A 19074-nucleotide genomic window follows, 5' to 3' on the forward strand; every position below is an offset into this window, starting at 1 on the left:
GAAGTGGAAACTCCAAAACTTCTCCAAGTTTGATCATGGTAAGAGATTTTATCAGCTGTGCTTATAAAATGTAATGTAGCATAGACAAGGGAGGCCAGAAATTGCCTTCTGAAATTAAGTTGTTCCGAACGAGATGATAGAATATAAAAATTCACATGTTTGTATAGGCTTGTAAAAAAGGCAAATGTGGAAAAATTTTCTGTTAACTTTTATGGTGGCTTACTATGTAGCAGCATTATTAAGTTTGGTACTAATCACTGAACTAAATAGCTGTTTCTTCAAAGGTTTTCAGTGACTATGTGAATGCCACTTAATTCACATGCTGTTTCTTTGAAAAAGACAGACCATTGAATTAACTATTAAGAAACTAAAGACAGAGGGGGCCAAGAAAATCAAATCTGGAAGCATCTTTAGTGACTGAGGAAATTCAATTGCTTAGTCAGCCTTTGAAAAGCATGGGGATGGAGAATAAACTTTTATCTTGTCCAGTGAAGGTGTGAAGCAATAAAAACCTAGACACTTACAAGGGCTGTTTCAGTCCCACGTTCTTTTTTTCCATGTTTGGTATTCCACTGGGGAGTATAGAGTATTTTGATGTAATTACATATCTTGTTACATGCGAGCTTGATACAGCAGTTTCTCCAAATATGGCAAAAGTTCCCTGAGATGGTATGACATTTAAAATTGCTGTTTTGAGAAGAGCATAACTGTTTTGCCTGGTTGAAACTCATCACCCAATGTCACCTAGGCTGAATTATGAAAATGAAAGCATGTGATAGAATATGCTAAAAAATAATTCACATCCTGAGCCAGAAGCCTCTAACCAGGTCACATTATGTTAATTATAAAATACAGAAATGAATACAGAGATACTTCACATTGTATTACTCACTAAGAAAGCTCATTAATAATATAGTTTCCAGGTATACTGAGAATTTTTAATTTTCTTGCATCTTTTATAATTCAAAAATTCTTTTTTATTTTACAATTTATTTATTTATTGTTAACAACTTGTGCTATGTTTTAGGAAGTTTTACTTGAAATATCTTTAGGAGGCTTTTTCATATTTCTTTCCCTTTTTGCTTTCTTAAATAAACACCAAAATATCACCTGCTGTTGGACTCCAGGCTTATGCTTTATATCCATCTAATCCTCCCAGTCTAATCATTTTGTGTTCATATAACTGGGAAGAACTTCTAAGAAAAAATCAAGCCTCTTTCCTGCCATTGCTTAAATTATAGTTTACATGTAACCTAATGGTAATGAAAGCAGATCAGCCTGCCTGAGCCAAAAGTTTTTTGTTCTGGCTTCTCTCCTTGGGAGAGGGTGTTTCAGAAAATAACAGTTACTTCAAAATAAAACCATGTGCAATGATTGAGAAACTACACAGCAGTGGGAAAGACTGGCAGCATAGTTGAATGCACCCATTTATTTATGACTATGTAGAAAAGAAAGATGGTCCAGTACATGATCATTGTACACAAAATGGTTTTATTTTGAAGTTTGCTGTTACTTTCTGAAGTGTGTGTGTCTTTTATTTTTCCTCTTTAGGTTTTTTGTTTGTTTTTTTTATCTCAGTTTTGGAATTTTTTATTATGTTGTACAATGTTATCCTCCTGTTTTTCTTAATTACCTTACAGAGAAGAGCAATCCCTGATCCATGGTAAACAGAAGAACTCTTTCCCCTCCTCCCCACAACAAACTAGGGAACCTAACAGACTAGTGCACAAGATGAAAGAGTTTGTAGGTGGGGGTCTAATAAGTGAAAGAACCAGATTGGCCCAATCAGCTGGATGCAGATGTGCAGCAAGTTAGCAAATGAGATGCATGACTAACAAAATCTCAGGAAAGAGGTGGGATCAAGCGTCAAGTTCAAATCTGGCTAGCCTAATACGATTTGAGGCTAAAAAATGATCCTTGTTTTGAACTTTTTATTTTACTTTATTTTTTGCATGCGTGTCAGTCTTTTGATTCCTTTCCCCATTCTGGAGAAGTCTAATGCATTCTATTTTCTTTCACAGAAACTAGAAGGGGATACCCTTTTTCTCTGTAAACTGATTCATTTGCTTTGTCTCTGATACTGTTACAGTTTTTAATAAGCTTCCATCATTGTTCTCTTGTCAGATTCATGTTCTTTTAGGCATCATATATATTGGCCGAGGGAAGATGTAATATCCAATTAGAAGTATGCAAAAGTTGTATTAATTCCCCCTGTCCGACATTAATTTTTAACATGTTTATGATGAACTGTAGGGAATTTTATAAGATTATAATATATCATTTACAATCTTAGACATTTAGATTAGCGAACTATGACAACCTGGTAAAGAAGCAGTTTCAAATTTAGTAATATAATACTAGCAAAAGATAAAAAGCAATAAACCACTATGATGTTGAATACTGAGAAATAAGCTCAAATATGTCATTTTATATATGAGTACTTTTTTTTTATCTTGTTGCTAATGTTGAGGTTTCATGTTTTATCTTAACATTTATCCTAATGATAGTTTTTCCAGTGTATTAGATTTTTCTAGATCAGTACCTTGGCTAGTTGTATAGTTGTTGCCAGTACGCTTCACAGTGTTATAGAAAGTGACAGTGACAGCTGCACTAATGTTTCTTGGGTTTGTTTGCTCTGATTCACTGAGCTCACTTGGTATTGGTGTGCATATTAAAAAAAAACATGCCGCCTTCTATTGTCAATACATTAATTTCTCCTGGGAGAGTCAGTGGTATCTCAGGAGAAGCCATGGGATTTTACTGGGAGATTCTCCTGGGAGAGTGAAGGTCTGTACATCCCATCTGTCCTGAGTTGTGGAATAGTGAATTTCACTTTCAAAAGAAAATTTCTGTTCTCTTTCCTATTAAGATGAAAAAGTAAATGGGGAAAACAGATCAACAGTACTACAAAGAGCAAAGACTGGACAAATTAAAGTATGTCTGCCTTCTCTTACCCCTTGCATATACATTCTTTGCTACGCTTAAGGATTTTACAAAGTATTTTCCTTACCTGAATCCTTGGATTGAACCTGTATTTAGAGGTGTGATCATGATGGATTAGAGTTGGTGTGTCTTCAGGGAAAAAGGGAGTAACAAAATTTTTTTTATGCACTTCTTGGGAATATTTTTTTCTTTTCTTTTTTTTCTTTTTCTTTGATTTAGGCAAAAGATTCATCATGAGGTAAAGCTTGTAAAATCAAGATGTTTGTGTTGCTTTAGGAATGGATAATGAACTATTTATGTTAGAAACAGTTTTTCTGACATTTCTGAACTTGCTTTAGTTCTTTCATACAATGAACTTCTCAACTATTTTTTTTTCTTTTTCTTTCCTTATCCTTCTTTTTTTAAACCACAGCAAGATCAGCTGTATACTTGGGCTGCAGTTAGCCAACCCACACATTCACCAGATTACATAGAAGGCAGATTTCCAAGGAGAGTACCGTCTGTGTGGCCACCGCCTAAGCCTCCAGATGAAGAGCAGAGAGTCAAATACACTGAAGCAGGTATGACTTTTAAATTTAGCAGAACAAAATACTTTATTTTAACTTCAGCAGCTACTGTATTCTCAAAACTATGGAAAGTCTAACTGCTTGCTTAGTAACCTAACTTTCTGATATCTGTTTGACAATTTTGGCATAAAGGTAGAAGTGATATCTTCTGTGAATTTGACTTAAAGCATATGTGTGGGTTTGGTTTTCATTAAACACCAAGATGTGCACTGTAACACATCAGACTTGTCTATGTATAATTTATTCTTTGGTTTACATCCCGTCCAGCCATGACCTGCAGCAATCTTCCCTTTGGGGTATAGACTACTCTTAAAGGTTGCATGCTATTCTGAAGGTTATTAGACAGACTAAAGTAACCTTTTTTCTTTGGGTTCAGAACAGGCTGTTCTTATAATTTCAGATCCATTCTCAAGTTCCCTCTGCTACCAGGGGGAGCTTTTGTTTAGGAGTTCAATGGGTTTCAAGTGTTGTGGGGTTACTATACCAACTGTTCTGATGGGATTTTTTTTAAGTGTTGATTTAATTAATTCATTATTCTTATTAAACATTGGCTAAAAACATGTATTTAAACTGAGATAAAAAGGGTCAACCCTTTGTTCTGCAGGGAAAAAAGAGATTGCTACTAAAGAAAAATTGAAGGTTATTTTCAGTTGGTGGTGATAGGCAAATTCCACAGATCCAGGGGGAATTATTTAGTCTTGTACCAGCATCCAAGAGTTCTCAACGTTCTCATGACTACCTTGGCAAGCCACTGACTGCTCTCAGCTCTGTTTCCTACCACACTTTCTTACTTTCTTTAAGTTTAAGGAGTTAGTTATTTCAGCAGACCCCTCAATTGCTTGTAGGCTTTGGGTGGAGCTGATTTCAAATTTGCTTTCAGGTGGGACAGACTTCTTGGCCAAGGATATCTTGAGAATAAGACTGTGTTTACCACCTTGCCAGGATAGCCATACCACTATGCCATGCTGCCAAATATAGCTGGACCTAAAATGTTGATAAAGGGGGTGCAGGTGGTGGTACATTATCATTTAACACAATGCACACCTTTCTCCAAGTCAAAAGAACTATTTTTTATTCATATGCTGGAGGCCTATGGCCATATTATTCAGTTTAAGATCCGAGCAAAAACAAATATAACTGAATTTGGGGTGGGGGAGGAGGACAGTCTGCCAGCTCCAGACCTACCTCCTAGCTGGCTTTATGCACCCCAACACATGTCTCCTGTATAATCCACCATATTCCCAAAGTGCCTTTCAGTTCCCTTTTCATGAATTGCCACTGCTACCTAAATGTCCCCTAGCTCCATTCTTTCCCTTATTGTTCCCACATTTACCCACGAATGGCTGGATGCTTATGCACCAAATTGTGCCTTGAGCCTTACTAGACCCTACCACCTTCCTCATATCCCGGTCTACCACCTCACTTCAACCCACTGCTCCCTACACAGATCCATCCCCATCACTCCCCAGCCCACCTGTGCCCTTATCACCCTTACACCCCACTAAGCTCTCCCCTGTGTCTCTGCAAACCCAAACCTTATTGCCATCCTCACATCCTCTGAGCAGTCCTTACCGAAAGTCCTTCTTGTTCCCAACCCCCCTCAAACCCCAGTTTTACTGCCACAGTCCCTGCCACCCCCTTACCTCCAAATCCCACCTTCCCCTCAACCCACACTACACCAATAATGATCTTCCCCCTCACCTCAAGAAAAGTCCCTTCATGCCTGTGATCTCTCAGCTTCCAGAAATACCTTTCACGCAGAACCCTTCCCAAACACTTCCCCCCAACCACAGAACAGGTGGAGGTCAGATTGTGACTGTTTCCCTCCCCTCACTGCTCCCCCCACCACAACATGCTAATAACTGACCTCCACTCTGCCCTCCACCCTCAATATACAGAAACAGGTTGGGCCAGGGAGCAGGGGGAGGGACTCATTTTAGCCACTTGCAGCACCCCTACCCAGGGACCCCTCAGGATATTACTATGCCAGCTTTATGCCTTTGTGGTTGTGCTACTGAATCGGACTCTTATAGCAGTTAACCCAGGAGAAGGTTGCTTCCGTAACTTACCTCTTCACCTCTCCTTTTCCCTCTTGTCTCTGACCTCTGCATAGCTCAGCCAACCTTCAGCCTTGTCCCTTGCCACTCGGTTTCTGATTTGTTTTGGTTTGAAACCACGAGGAACAAAACTGCCTAGTGCAGGTTCCTAGGTAGCAGCATACCTTTACTGGAGATGCTGAATGGGTGAGCAGAGGAACATTGTCAAGAGTAGACAACAGATAGAATAATTGTAGAAGACAAGGTAGCTTGATTAATGGAGGACCAAGGGTACCTATGAACAGAGAGATTAGCAAGAATCCAGTAGATAGTATTAAGTCTTGAAATCATTGACTACCTCAGCTCTACTTGAAGAGGAACGTAGCTTTCCTCACTGGGTAATTGGTTTTAAACTTTGAGTGCAGCAGGAACCAAAGGGATATGCAACTGCACCACTCCCCCCCTCCCCACACCCCCTTGGATCTGTCCCTGTTGCCAAAAGTGCTTCTAGTATGAATGCAGCTTATAGCAGCTAAACGGTGCCTTTGCTGGTATAGCTCAGTGCAGGGTTTTGCAAAGAAATATGCTATGCCAGTAAAAGGGTAGTTTTGTGATGTAGCTGTGTCTTTATTGAGGCTTTTGATGACAAAGCTATGCCAGTCAGTGTCTGAACCTCCTCTTCTCTTCTTCTGACTAATGTGGCTGGCAGGTTTTTATAGTATGCCAATGACCTACATTTTGTGGCCTAAGTATGCCGAATGACCTAAATCTAGGCCTTAGCAAAAGTATTACCAGGCCTAGTAGCAGCATTCATTAATAGGGTTTTTTATTGGTGGGGGGGGGGAGTTCTAAACGGAGTGTGCCTGTGCCTGCGCCTGTGCCTGACATGAAGGGTTCAGCCAGTGTTTACATCCTAAGTCTTTATTAATGCATTTTAGATATAAACGGTTACAATATAAATATAGCTTTGCCCATTAAGAAACTGCCTATGCTACTTCTGATGTGTTAGAATTTTTTTGATACAAGCAAGCAAAACCTGCCTTCCCAAAACCCTGATTTTTTTTTTCATCTGTTCTAGATTATGTACCTTAAATTTCTCAATTTTTAAAAAGATTGATTCTTCTGTTTACATGATGCTCTGTTTTATTGGCTTTAAATATTAATTTAAGTTGCTCTGTGAAGTAGTTCAAAACAATGATGGCCAAGAGACTGAGATTAAAGGAGAGTTGTGAGAATGAACTATGTACTGTTTATTCACGAAAAATAGTAAGAAATGTGGATGGATAAAAATATTCATAAAATGGAGAATTTAAGAGCTCTATTAATTTGGAAAATGGGTTAAGCAGTCGGTATTGTTTAATATCCTGTATTGTTGTTGTGTGTGAGCACGCATAAAAAAAAAGGATGAGTGTAATTAGCTTCTCTTATTGTTCACACCTGCGGACTCACGCTTCTTTTGTTATCTATTCCGGTCTCTCTCCAAAATTAGTTGTGATGATTGAGAACCATCATTTCACAAGTATAAACAAAATGATCATGCAGGCTTTTAGAAAATGCCACCTGTATCTTACATGCTCCTATATTTTAAGGATACAGGATTAGAAATGAATGGTAAATATAGCATAACCATTTCTAAGTAGAATGTGGAACAATTTTTTCAAAGTTTACTTTACCGTCAGTATCTTTTAAGTATAGCTGCAATATCTGTCTTCTAGCTTGAATGTGTTTGCCAAATAGGGGAAAAAAAAAAGATTGAGGGAGATTGCAACTGCTGTTCAGTGCAAGTTTTTTGCACCTAAAATATAACTTTTATTTTTTTACATGCCTGTCTGTAGAGGATAGTGACAGTGAGTAATGCTGTGAGTAAATAATGAAGGCTTAAAAAGCTCCATGAGATCTGCACTGGTCTTCTTTATGTAAGCACTGCATGTGTATTTTAAAGTTACAAGGGAGAACACATTCTTAAATAGTGATCTTAAAATAGTTCTTCAGAAATAAGCAGCTAAATTATTTTCATAAGTCAGTATAAGTTAGTTTTTGCCTTGGACCACCATGTTAATTATAAACAATTTAGAGGCAGTAGGCAACAGGCAAGAATTTTTAATATCAAATCTGTTGGTACCAAGGTTAGTTGTTTCATACTACTAAAATCTTTTTACTTAATATACATGGTCAGGGTGTAAATTTTTCTCTGCTGTGAATTTAGGAAGTAAGAATCCCTAGGAGAAAAGATGCTGATTACATAAAATGTTGAACTTTCTGACCTTAAGTCAGCATAACACTTAAGTATGTACTAATTTTAGGCACATGAGTAGACCAACTGAAACCAAAGTGGGTATTTTGAGTGGAGCTCATTCTTAAACGGAAGGATGCATTAGCGCTAAAGTTGGAGGAAAAAATGTTGGTAAAAGTTTTGTTAGAAAATGAAGCTTTGGGAACACCAGAATTAATTACAAATATGGACCAAGATCACTGAACAGTTTTGTTTGAACAAAGTATCTTTCAGGTTTGTATGATGAAGATGGGGATGCATTTCTCGCGTTTTAATCCAATATACCAGTGGTTAGAGTGCTCACCCAGCATGTAGGAGTTAAATTTTCTCCCCTTGCTGAGGCGATTAAAACCTGTATTTCCCACTTAACAGTGCCCTCTGTCACAAAGCTAAAGAAATTCAAGGGTGGAGGGTTCTTTTAGTTTCTCTGCTTGACACCATGTTGGTAGGCTTGGGGGGTCGGGGGTATCTCCTCACAAAACAGAAAGATGCACACATATGGTGATGTCTTCTTGGAAAAAATTCTCCATACAAGAGATCCTTGGGTATATGGCTATCATCCATTCTCTGCATATGATCAAGCCATTGAAACTGATGTTGGCTGAGAAGAGAATGCTCACTCAAAACTGGCATGTTGCAAGCCCTCAGTATAGACAACCTTGTTCCACCAGGAAATTTCTTGAATGCAGTGAAGGCAATGTAAGTGAAAGCTGAGGCACTTTTCTTCAGAAGAGTATGTGGTCCAGAATTTACTACTGTACAAATAAGTGTTGATGATGCAAGCATGTGTTCTCACCTTTTGTGATCTGCTGGTGGCGAAACGGTGCTCTGCCTTATAACATTGGTTGTCTTGATGCTGATTGTAAGACCAAACTCTTGGCAGACATGAATGAAATAAGGGATGAGGCTTTGAAGCTCGTTTTCTGTGTCAAATATCAGCGCAGCATCATTAGCAAACAGCAGCTCACAAATCTAAACTTTTCTTTTAAAGTATGTGAGGTTGAATAATTTTCCATTTGAGCATCTATGTAGATTAAATTTCTTCAGTGGTGGTCCCAAAAGCATAAGTCAGAAGATGGGGTGGGGGGGAGGATCCCAAAAGAGTTGGGGCAAAGGCAGCCTTGCTTGACTCTGTTTTGAATATCAAAAGCCTCAGACATCGATGTATCATAGCTGATTATTTCCTGCATTCCATCATGGAAAGAGTGGATTATCCTGAGGAGTTCTGGTGGATGGCCAATCTTTTCCAGTCATTAAGAGGCTAATAAGGTAAAAGGCTTTGGTCAAGTCAATGAAGATAGTTTGGAAGGTGTGTTTTTGTGGGGAGGGGGGAGGCATCCTTTGTCCCCTACATTTTTCTTGAATTTATCATCGTTGAAAGATTATACGTGTAGTATAGTGGATCTACTAGCTTGAAGCCACGCTGTGACTCAGGGGGAATATGGTCAGCAAGGCTGTGAAGTCTGCTGAGCCCCACCCAAGCAATGATCTTTCCCATAATGCTTAGGAATAAAATGCCATGAGTAGCTGTTGCTGCAGTCACTTTTATTCTTTTACTGAGTAGCTATATTGGCATTTTACATGTCTTGTGCTACTGTCCCTACTGTCTAGCCGTGAGTAAAAAGTGCATATAGGTGGAGAAGAAGCAAAGGTTTTGTACACTTCTACAGGAAAGCTGTCTTTTCCTGGGGCTTTCCATGACAGGAATTCTTCTTGTGATTTAATAGAGCAGCTTGTTTGGCCTTGATAAACAGTCAATACCTGTGAGTGCACCTCAAACCAACCCCAATTTCTTCTGACCTGCTTGCCAAGTATAGAATCAGTAGCAAATCTTTTCTAAGGCTTCCTTGCTTTTCTTCTTCAGTCTCACCCAAAGGCAGGTCTGAACAGCCTCCTCCAGAGCCTCCATAAACATCAAGGTTTTCTGAAGATAAGATATATTGGTATATTGGTGATGTTAATGCACAGCAAACTTATACTTCAACTAGAAGATTTTTCTCTGGTTTCAATTTGATCTTAGTGACCACAAATGAATGGGCAGCATTTCAATCAGATGGTAACTACAAGTAAGGAGGATATTATTATTATTGGGATGAGACTGCCAAGTGAAGAGTGTCAGTGGCCAGATTTTGGGTGCTTCCATGATACCTTATGGCACAGCTTTGTTCGAAAGAGTGAGTTGGTGATGCACAAGTTATAATACAAGCAGAACTCCAACAGCCTTTGTCCATTATCATTCATACTTCCTGTGTTACGTGAACCCAGGCAAGTTGGCCAGGATTCACTGTGAACACCTGCTGTTGCACTGAAGTGTCCCAGGATATACAAGTTCACAATGTTTTGAATCTTCCTGACTTTGATAGATAATTCTTCATAAAATTTGTCTTTAACCTTAGCTGAAGAGTAAAGTGTTGGAACATAGGCACTCATTAAGGGTGTTGTTGCATGTTAATGTAAATGGGAGCCCTTAAAACAGGGGCGGGGGGCGCTTAAATCAGGAGTGTTCACACATTAAGGTAGGAAAACGCATGTTAAGGCCTCTATGGGTGGCTCACAGATAATCCTCTTCCATCAAGGATTATCTCTATTTCATTTTGGGCAATTCATGTTACAGTCAGAAACAAGTTGAAAGTGATGCTCCACCATCCCAGTAGGCACTGCTCTCAGCTGCTCAATCTTCCCCCACCTAAAGGTAGAATTGCTTTCCTCTCCCATTTCTGGTGCCCAGGGCTTCCTATGTCCCTGCATCTTACTTGCACTTTCAACACTGGCCCAGGGGAGCAGGCAGGGAAGGGGAAGCCATGTGCCCAGACACCATCACTGTGGCTGCCATGACACTACTGTGCAGAGAACAGTGTCCTGGATAGGTTTCTCTTCCCTGTTTGTTTCCCAGGACAGTTCTGGGAGCTATCATGGGGATGGTGAGTGGTCAACTGGGATATGAGGAGGGGTGGCCAATCTAAGGGTGCAGGGTGGCTGACCAAATCTGTCAGCAAGTGGGTAGGTGGGGCGGAGGGGCAGGTGGCATGGTGCAGTGAGTCCAATCCAGGCTGGTAGGGTGAGGAAGTGAGGAGTGGACTTTGTGGCATTCCTGGTGCAGGAGGGTGTGGGCAGTGTGATGGGCCCAATCTGAGGGTGTAGGGGGGGTGGGATGGGCAGTGCAGCAGGTCCAATTGGGTGCCAGCCTCCCCCACCTACATACGCACACTCAGATCAGGCCTTCCTCCCCGCCCCCCAACACACATGCTTCAGATCCCTGCTTACTGCAGCACAGCCAGCAGCTCCTGGGTCACCTACAGCTCCAAGCACTGTCCTGGCAGCATAAGCAGGGATAAGGAACCTGCCTGCTGCCACTGCTACTCTAGGCTGGGCCCAGTGGTACTGGGAGCAGTGACAGTGGTTGGGTACGGGGTTCCCCTTCCCTTCCTGCTCCCCCTGGGTCAGTGCCTGCAATGCAGGTAAACTAGGGAGTGTGGAGGTAAGCAGTGAAGGCCAGGGGGGATTGGCAGGGAGGGAGCCCCAGGATGGAGGAGGTAGGGGACTGTAGCTAGCTTAATTCAGGCTGGCAGGACAAGGGATGGGGAGAGGGGGCTGGATATGGCAGGCCTGATGGGATTCTGCCAAGCCCCAACTGTCCACAATCTGGGCCACCTATCCTGCCCCTGAGAGCAAGCAAATGGGGCAGGCACAGAGCTATCTTGGCTCTTAGCCATTCCCCTACTTGCCAGAACTTTTATGAGCAGCTCAGAACAGAGCACATTGTAGGGGTATTAACCCTTACTGTGTGATTTCTCAAAACATGCTAAATTTAAAACTGATTTAAAATTAGCATATGCTACATGTAAGTGTAAGAAAGCCCTAAGGTGACTGTGCCTTCTGAAACATAAAGGGAAAACATGAGAACCCTTTGATAGTTATTTACAGCTAGGTTTGTAGTTAAATACTTAGTAGAAATGTCACCACTGGCACCATATTCTTGACTTGAATATTTCATCTATGATCAATTATTAGTGTGTCAATATGACTGCTGAGAATGGTGAATGGAAATAGTTTCTAAATTATCACATTGTTGCTCTTGAACTAGAATTGGTTCTTTTCCCTCTGCATAGTTTAATAGATAAGATCACCATATCATGTCATCTCAACGTTGTGTACTGCATTCTCTCTGATCAGATCGTTGTTATTTTGCTGCCATCAGGGATGAATTCTTGGGGGTACATTCATGGTGGGATTTTGTGTTTCTAAATTCAAGTTGCTGTGGCTACTAAATCTTTGGTATTAGGGCTTCTTGGTCTGTAAGCACTTAGCTAGGTAGAGAAGCACCTGGTCTATGGACTGGACTTAGGTGGAAGATAGGCCCTGAGCTCCTTAGACTGGCAAAATGACATCCCTTTTGGGCCTACACAGAAACAGGCAGTCTAGGTCCTGAAACATTTTAGTTGTCAAAATGAAGATGTGTCTAGACTTCAAGGCACCAAAAAAAAAGGGTGTGATGAGGGGTGGAAGAATGTCCTCTTGGATTTAGGTGACTAAATTCTACTTAAATTCTCCTTTTTTGTTTGGGTAAGGTGTTTCTGTTTGTTAGGGGGGTTTTTTTGTTCTCCCATGATACTGAGTTTGATTGTACTTGTACACTGCTCCTTCTATGAACATACTTCTAAGAGCATTGTACAGGGGTTAATGAAAAACAAAAATGCCTGACAATATATCCCTTACAGTTAGAAAAGTTGTCTTGTCATGCTAAGACACAACAGCACAGAGAGGTGGTTTAAGGTCAAACACGTATTTAGAAAGTGAAGAATGGAAGCCAGAATTACTTTACTTGTACTCTTAACCACATGGTGCTTTCTTTTTCCATTACAAAATGAAAAAAACAAACAAACCTTCTTCATTATTCTCTGTAAAGTTTTAACAAATAACTTTAAAGTACTGTATGTGCCCTGGTGGCTGTAAAAGTCCATCCTTGCTGACAAAAAATGTAATTCTTTTTGTCTGGCAAACAATGAAATACGACACTGTAGAAACAAAGCTGGAATGCATACTACGTGTTTCTTACTGAAATAAATGACGTTACCAGAATCAAGGTTTCCATCTAACTTGTGTGACTTAAATAAAACTGTGGATCAGTATTTTAAAGGTTTTGTTTTAAAATGCATATCTCTCACTCTCAACCTCCCCTCTCCCCACCATAAAATCCCCCAAACCCTAATATTTGTGGCTTATCCAGCCTTTAAAGTACAAAAGAGGATAGACCTATTTCAAATGTGAATCTGCCAGGGAAATGAAATAGAGAAATGATCTTAATTTTGATCTCACTATTTTCTTTTTCATTGCCAAAGAGCTGTTAGGGTTTTTGGTTTGTTTTTTGAGCTGTAAATCTTTTTCAAACTGTTATTTTGAAATGAATGGACTTTAAAAACGTTTATAAACTAAGTTAAGCAATGCATGGGTGATGATGATTGTTCCTGTTTTCACATTATCTGTCGTCATCCTTGGATCAGAAGCTATTTTACTTCACTTCCTTTTAGAAATGAAAACTTACTGCTATTTTTATTTTTTAGTCTGACTGGTGGTTCATCTTTCTGAAATTTTGTTATAGACAGTTCTGTGCCATGATGCTAAATTAGATCTGGGATAGGAAGATAGTTTCTCTGTCCAAGGGGAAGTCAGTCTGATTCAAGGGCTTCTCAGTTCTCCACATTAAATGTTTTAGAGTACATCCTGAAATTCATGTTCCCATGTCTGTACAGCTGGGACTAGCCACATTGGCCACTCTGTTCCTCTACCTCAAAGAGACTTTTACTGTATGAAAAATATTGGAATAAGGAAAGCTTGAGCAGCAATGAGCTAAAAGTTCCATTAAATGAATGTCAGTGTCATAAAAGTGCTGTGGTAAAGAGGGAAAAATGTAATGCATCACCAAGCTATGTCTACCTTTAACTATTCCATACTCCTTTAAAACCCATATTTTTAAAAGGTTCTATATACTTTGGATGAGATTGCACATTACAACTAGCCCATCTTAAGGGCACTTCAGACTTGAACAATTATACTTTATTAACAAGTGCAAAATACTCTTTAAGCATCTTAAAGTTTATACCACCTTGGGCAAAGTTTATTTTTGACTTTTGCTATCTAGCTTAAGTTAACTTTTCTGCCCCCATAAATTGCCCCCAAACCTGGGCCCCAAATCACTCCCTTCACCACCAGATCAATCCTCTGCCATCCCACTTGCCCTTTCTACCTCTCATTGGCCCCTCCACCCCTGGATCATTGTTTTGCTATTCCAGTCCACCCGAAAGTGTTGGGGGTCCTGATCTCTGGGTTCCCCTTTCCTGCCTTTTCTTGGGATTCCTGTAGACCACGGTGCCCCAGAATGCCCAAATCCAGTCCCTGCCAGGCCCTATAACTGAAGGGGAGTAGGGGTGGGGGGAGAGATAGCAGGGAGCATAGGGTTGGCATGGGTTTTGGGGAGCCCAGGAACAAGCAGGAAAAGGGAATCCCCCATGCATGTTGCTGTTGCTGGCACTGCTTTCAGGTTGATTGTGGTGACAGGGTGGCAATCTGGGGGGTGGAGGGGCTGATCGCAGAGTGGAAGAGTGATCTGGGGGCTGATGCTGCAGTGGGGGGGGGGTAATGGGGTGATTTGGAGGAATGAATGAAATGATCCAAGTGGCATGGGGGGCCCTTCCCCTGTTCCTTCCTGGCATATACTGTGACTAGAGAGCCAGTGAGCATGGCAGGCATGGAGCAGACTTGCATATCCTAGCCATGCCCCTGCTTGTTAGGCCTCTGGCACCAGGTCTGAGTCATGCACATTAGAGAGCTTATTAACCCTGAATGTGTGACTGATTGTTAGCCTTAGCACAGACTAATATTCCTTAGAATTAGTGTTTGTTAACTGTAGAGTATAATTTCACCCATGGTTGCATATTTCATGGGGAGCAAATTCTATTTCTTAGTGAGATTATATAGTGGAACAAAGTGTGGGGACTTTTCATGGAGATTTTTGTCTTTTTTATAGCTTTTCTGAAGACTTGAAAATAAAACACTTTCTGAATCTGTGTTCGTTTTTCAATACAGAATCTGAAGCTGCTATCTTAGAAACACAGAAACAAGGCACAGAGGATATTCATCAGGTACAGGTAAGATATTAGCCAAGGTGTAATATATAGCATGTATTACACTTGCAATAGTAAGATTTGGAATCTATGTTAGACACTTTTTGGAAACAATCACCGCTTTTCTGTAGACTGAAACTACATTTTGGGTATATCCATTTCCTTCTAAGTTTTGAATTCAGTTGTTCTATAATATTTGTTCATAATCTATATTCTGTTCATAGAACTGAAAACAGTTATTGTAAGAAGTAAGTTTCTATTGTCTTCCCTCAGAAGCGAACAATAGCCAGCTTTTGCACATATTAACCATTTATCAATTGCTATGTCTTATTTGATTCCTTTACTGGTATTTTTTTTTTAAATGCAATTATAGCCAAAACTACATGTGCAAAACTTTACCTTTAGTGCTTCCCTGTGACACCAGTAATACTCTAAAGATGTGGCTTTGCCCATTTACTATTGGTTAAAAAATAAATCTCAACTAAAAACTGAAACTGACTACCGTGATATGGAGGGTTAAGTAGGATTTTTTAATTGTAATCATTGGAATAGATAAAAAATAATGCATATTGGCTTTGTGTCTTTGTGAATAGTCACATTGATCCTTTGGGCTAATATGGACAAGAGCCGGCTTCTTGATGCAGCAAATCTTGGGCTAAGATTTAAAAAGGTTACTAGCCATTTGCTTGCCCAACTCAAAACACTAAATAAATCCCATTTCCATGAATTAGGTTCCAGCACTTTCTGAAAGTTCAGCCTTGCTAAAGCCTATATTGTTAGTAGTCAAAAATTACTAGTCATTTTAAGAAAGGATAAGCAGGGGAGCACATGATCATGATCCCAGGCTCCCCAGCAAGTTGCAGAATAGGCTCCATGTGCTCCCCTGGCTGGGACTGTCAATCAGCTGATCCTGGCTTCCACAGCTGGGACCCTCAGTAAGCTGACAAGTGTTTCCAACTGTAGAAGCTCATTGAAGCCAAAGACTCAGTGTGCTCCCACAGCTGGGAACCCCAGTCAGCTGACTAACACTCCCAGTCTCTGTAACACATGTGAGGCTTGAAGGGCTCCTGTTTGCTCAACAGGTTGGGACCACTGGCCACAGTTCAGTCAAAGGCATGATAGGAACCAGCTACAAAGTTATTGTACATTTTGTTTAAAAACATTGTGGCTTACTCCCCATTTTATCACACCATTAATTGAATGATTATGTGGCCAGGTTAGTACTTAAGATGCAATTAAGCAGTTAATTGCATCAGGCCACATTGTTCTAGTCCTTGAAAAAACTGTTAAAACAAAAAGGTTGATGGGTCTTCCTCTTGTTGATTTTTTGTGACTCAGTCTTAGGACTAAAACTAAGTATAGATGTTTAAAAAGCCTGAGATGGATTTGACCCAAGTCGCATGATTTTCTGTAAGCGGCATAGGTTAGATTGATAGCAAACAGTATACGAATCTGCCATTTGGTGGGGGGAGCATGCGGGCTGTCTGCACTGGCCCAAGGCATGCAGGTTGGGGGCACTTGTGCATGCCTCTCAGCATGTTCTGTGTGGTCCTGGTGCTGCCAGAAGCTGCTGCGTGCCTGGGCCACCCAGATTGGCTTCTGGGCATGGGCAATCATACCCCTCACACCTCCCCCTGCCTTATTACTCCAGAACCCTGTGTCTGCAGGCCAAAAAAAGCCTTGCAGCACCCCAGGTGCCCATGGCCCAGGCATCTGCTGGTGGTAGCTGATCCATGGAGATTACAGGGTTGCCTCCATGTAGGCCCACTCCCAATATTTTGCCTTTTGCCATCCTGATCCATCAGAGGTGAGCTGCTCACACTAGCTCCTGCTTGGGGAGGGTTTAAGGGGGAAGGAGAAATCCATATTGGATTCTAGGTGGCAGGATGCCTGGCTCTGGTCATGGAGATGTAATGTGTAGTAGCAAGAGTCGGGCTCAGTGTGGCTGTTCCTGCGTATAAGGACATGGGGATCCCTGTCTGGGTGCGCAGGATTCAAGGTTGGGTTCTGTAGGGCTGTGCCTCAGTATGGGAGCATAGGGGTTCCTGCTTGGGTGTGCAGGAGCCAGCATCAGGCTCTATGGGGCTATACCCAAGTACAGGGGTATAGGGGTCCGTGGCTGGGTGTGCAGGAGCCAGTATTGAGCACTGTAAGGCTGTGCATGAGTTCTGGGGTTCTCTTGGGCTCAGTGTCGGGGGGTGCGTGTACACATCATGGGTGCTTCAAGACGAGGTGCAGAGGCATGGCCCACAGATGTGGGTCATGGGGCTTGTGCAGGCAACACAGATGACTCCCTTTACCCCTGTCCCCTGGTGCCTCTTAGGGCTCCAAGACAGATGACCAAAAGCAGGAGGTGGAGTAAGCGAAAGGGTCTGTGTTGGCTCAATTCTGGGAGAGCTCAGGGGCAAGGTCTGCTGGTTGCTGTCCCAGAGCAGCTGGGTACAGACTTAGTTTTGTGGACCTCCCTGCAAAGAGATGTTGTGGGAGACCACAAAGGAAGCTGGGATACCAGAGGAAAGTGATCTGACTTGGTTCAGTAGAGGATCTGGTACAGAAGTTCCATTCACCAGTCTAACCTAAATCAATTAGATTTGAATGCACATCAAACTAGCTCCATGTTAGATCAGGTTCTGCCATGTTTCGACTAGTCTATGTGCACCAAATTCAGTACAGTTATAGGTTTAGATATATTTCTAATCACTTAGATTAGTCTGTGTGTAATGTCTGTGCCTGACCTAAGATGATCATGTTACAAAAGTAAATGCACTGATTGATTTTTCAGGGATGTGGACAGGGTGGAATAAAATTATACTTGGGTACTCAAGTCCACTTACATGCCTAATAGATGGAATAGCATTTGGCCGCACAAGACTAGTTAATATAGAGAATTCAGGGTAGATTGGATTTGTTCAGCATAAAAAAACCCTGTAGCCCACATTTAACAGTTCAGCAGTTATGATATGGTGTGTAGTGAATTCATAAAGGTAGCTGACTTTGGGTGAAATTAAGAAACTTTCCCCTCCTTGTACAAGACTGACCCACTTGAACAAAAGCTTCAAGATAAAACGGTGACACACCTTTTCAAATAATGAATAAGTACACTGAGTTACTTGGAAAGGGAGGAATAAAAATGTGTGAATGTCTGAAGGAATATGAGGAGGGAGCAAAGCCTATGTGTAGAATATTTTTATCATTCTGACTCTTACATGAAGTCATTTGAACCCTGGAATTTGGTTTGAATCAGGGCATTTGACATATATGGAGCTGTCTAAATTTTGTTCATAAGGATTTTATAAGGTTAGACTTTTATTTTTATTCCATAGCTCCTAACTAGGTCTGTGCAAAGCTTCGGTCCCTGATTCGATTCCGCAGAGATCTGGCCTGATTTGGTGGCCAAGTCTCTGAATAGGAATCGAATTGGAGAACCCTTTAATCTCTCCATATTGAATCAAAACCTTCTGAATTGATTCGGAAAGATTCAGTGATTTGGATGTAGAGACAGCTTTAAGTGTTTTTTCTACATACCTCTAGGTAGCAGGAGGCTTGTGAATGCTGTAATGCTGGGGTGCATAGAGTGTCCCACAGGAGCATGGGGGGGTTCCCCAATGCACTTGGCAGCAGACCCAGAAGTGGATCAGAAGCACTTAGGGTCTACTTCCAGGTTCACCGGGTAGCACGCAGGGGACCCCACCGTGGCCCCCTGGTTCAGCAACTGATGCCTCCTGGGTCTGGGGGTAAGACACCTGGGGTCCCCCTGTAGCTGATCGCCGAGCCAAAAAGGGTGTGGGGGAGAAGGGCCATGCGCCCACTGGTCCCAGAAGTGGACCAAAAGTACTTCCGGTCCACTTCTGAGTTCACTGCCAAGCACGTGGAGGGCCCCCCTGCACTCCTGTAGGATGTTCCATCTGCTGCAGCATTCACAACCCACGCTGGTACCTCGAGATGTGTAGAAAAAACTTTTAAAGCTGTGTCTATGTCTGAATCACTGATCCTCCAAATCGGCATCGATTCTTCAGATTCTGATTCAGCTTAATCAAATCAGGGACAGTGATCCAAAGCAACCAATTGAATTGCTGTCCTTGATTCAGGCCGAATCTGAATTGAATAGGGCATGCTTCACACACCACTGCTCTTAA

At 41.4% G+C, this 19074-nt stretch overlaps 1 protein-coding gene across 1 annotated transcript in view; it reads left to right on the plus strand.

Moving 5' to 3' along the window:
• FMN2 (formin 2) overlaps positions 1 to 19074 on the plus strand; it is a 246295-nt gene that overhangs the window by 45877 nt on the left and 181344 nt on the right. The window contains exons 3-4 of the mRNA XM_090044786.1: positions 3356 to 3503; positions 14901 to 14962. Coding sequence (XP_089900912.1) covers positions 3356 to 3503; positions 14901 to 14962 — 210 coding nt within the window. The remainder of the gene's footprint in view (positions 1 to 3355; positions 3504 to 14900; positions 14963 to 19074) is intronic.

The sequence above is a fragment of the Crocodylus siamensis genome, chromosome 1 (genome assembly GCF_052110815.1).
Source record: "Crocodylus siamensis isolate JL-2025a chromosome 1, ASM5211081v1, whole genome shotgun sequence".
Classification (NCBI taxonomy): domain Eukaryota; kingdom Metazoa; phylum Chordata; order Crocodylia; family Crocodylidae; genus Crocodylus; species Crocodylus siamensis.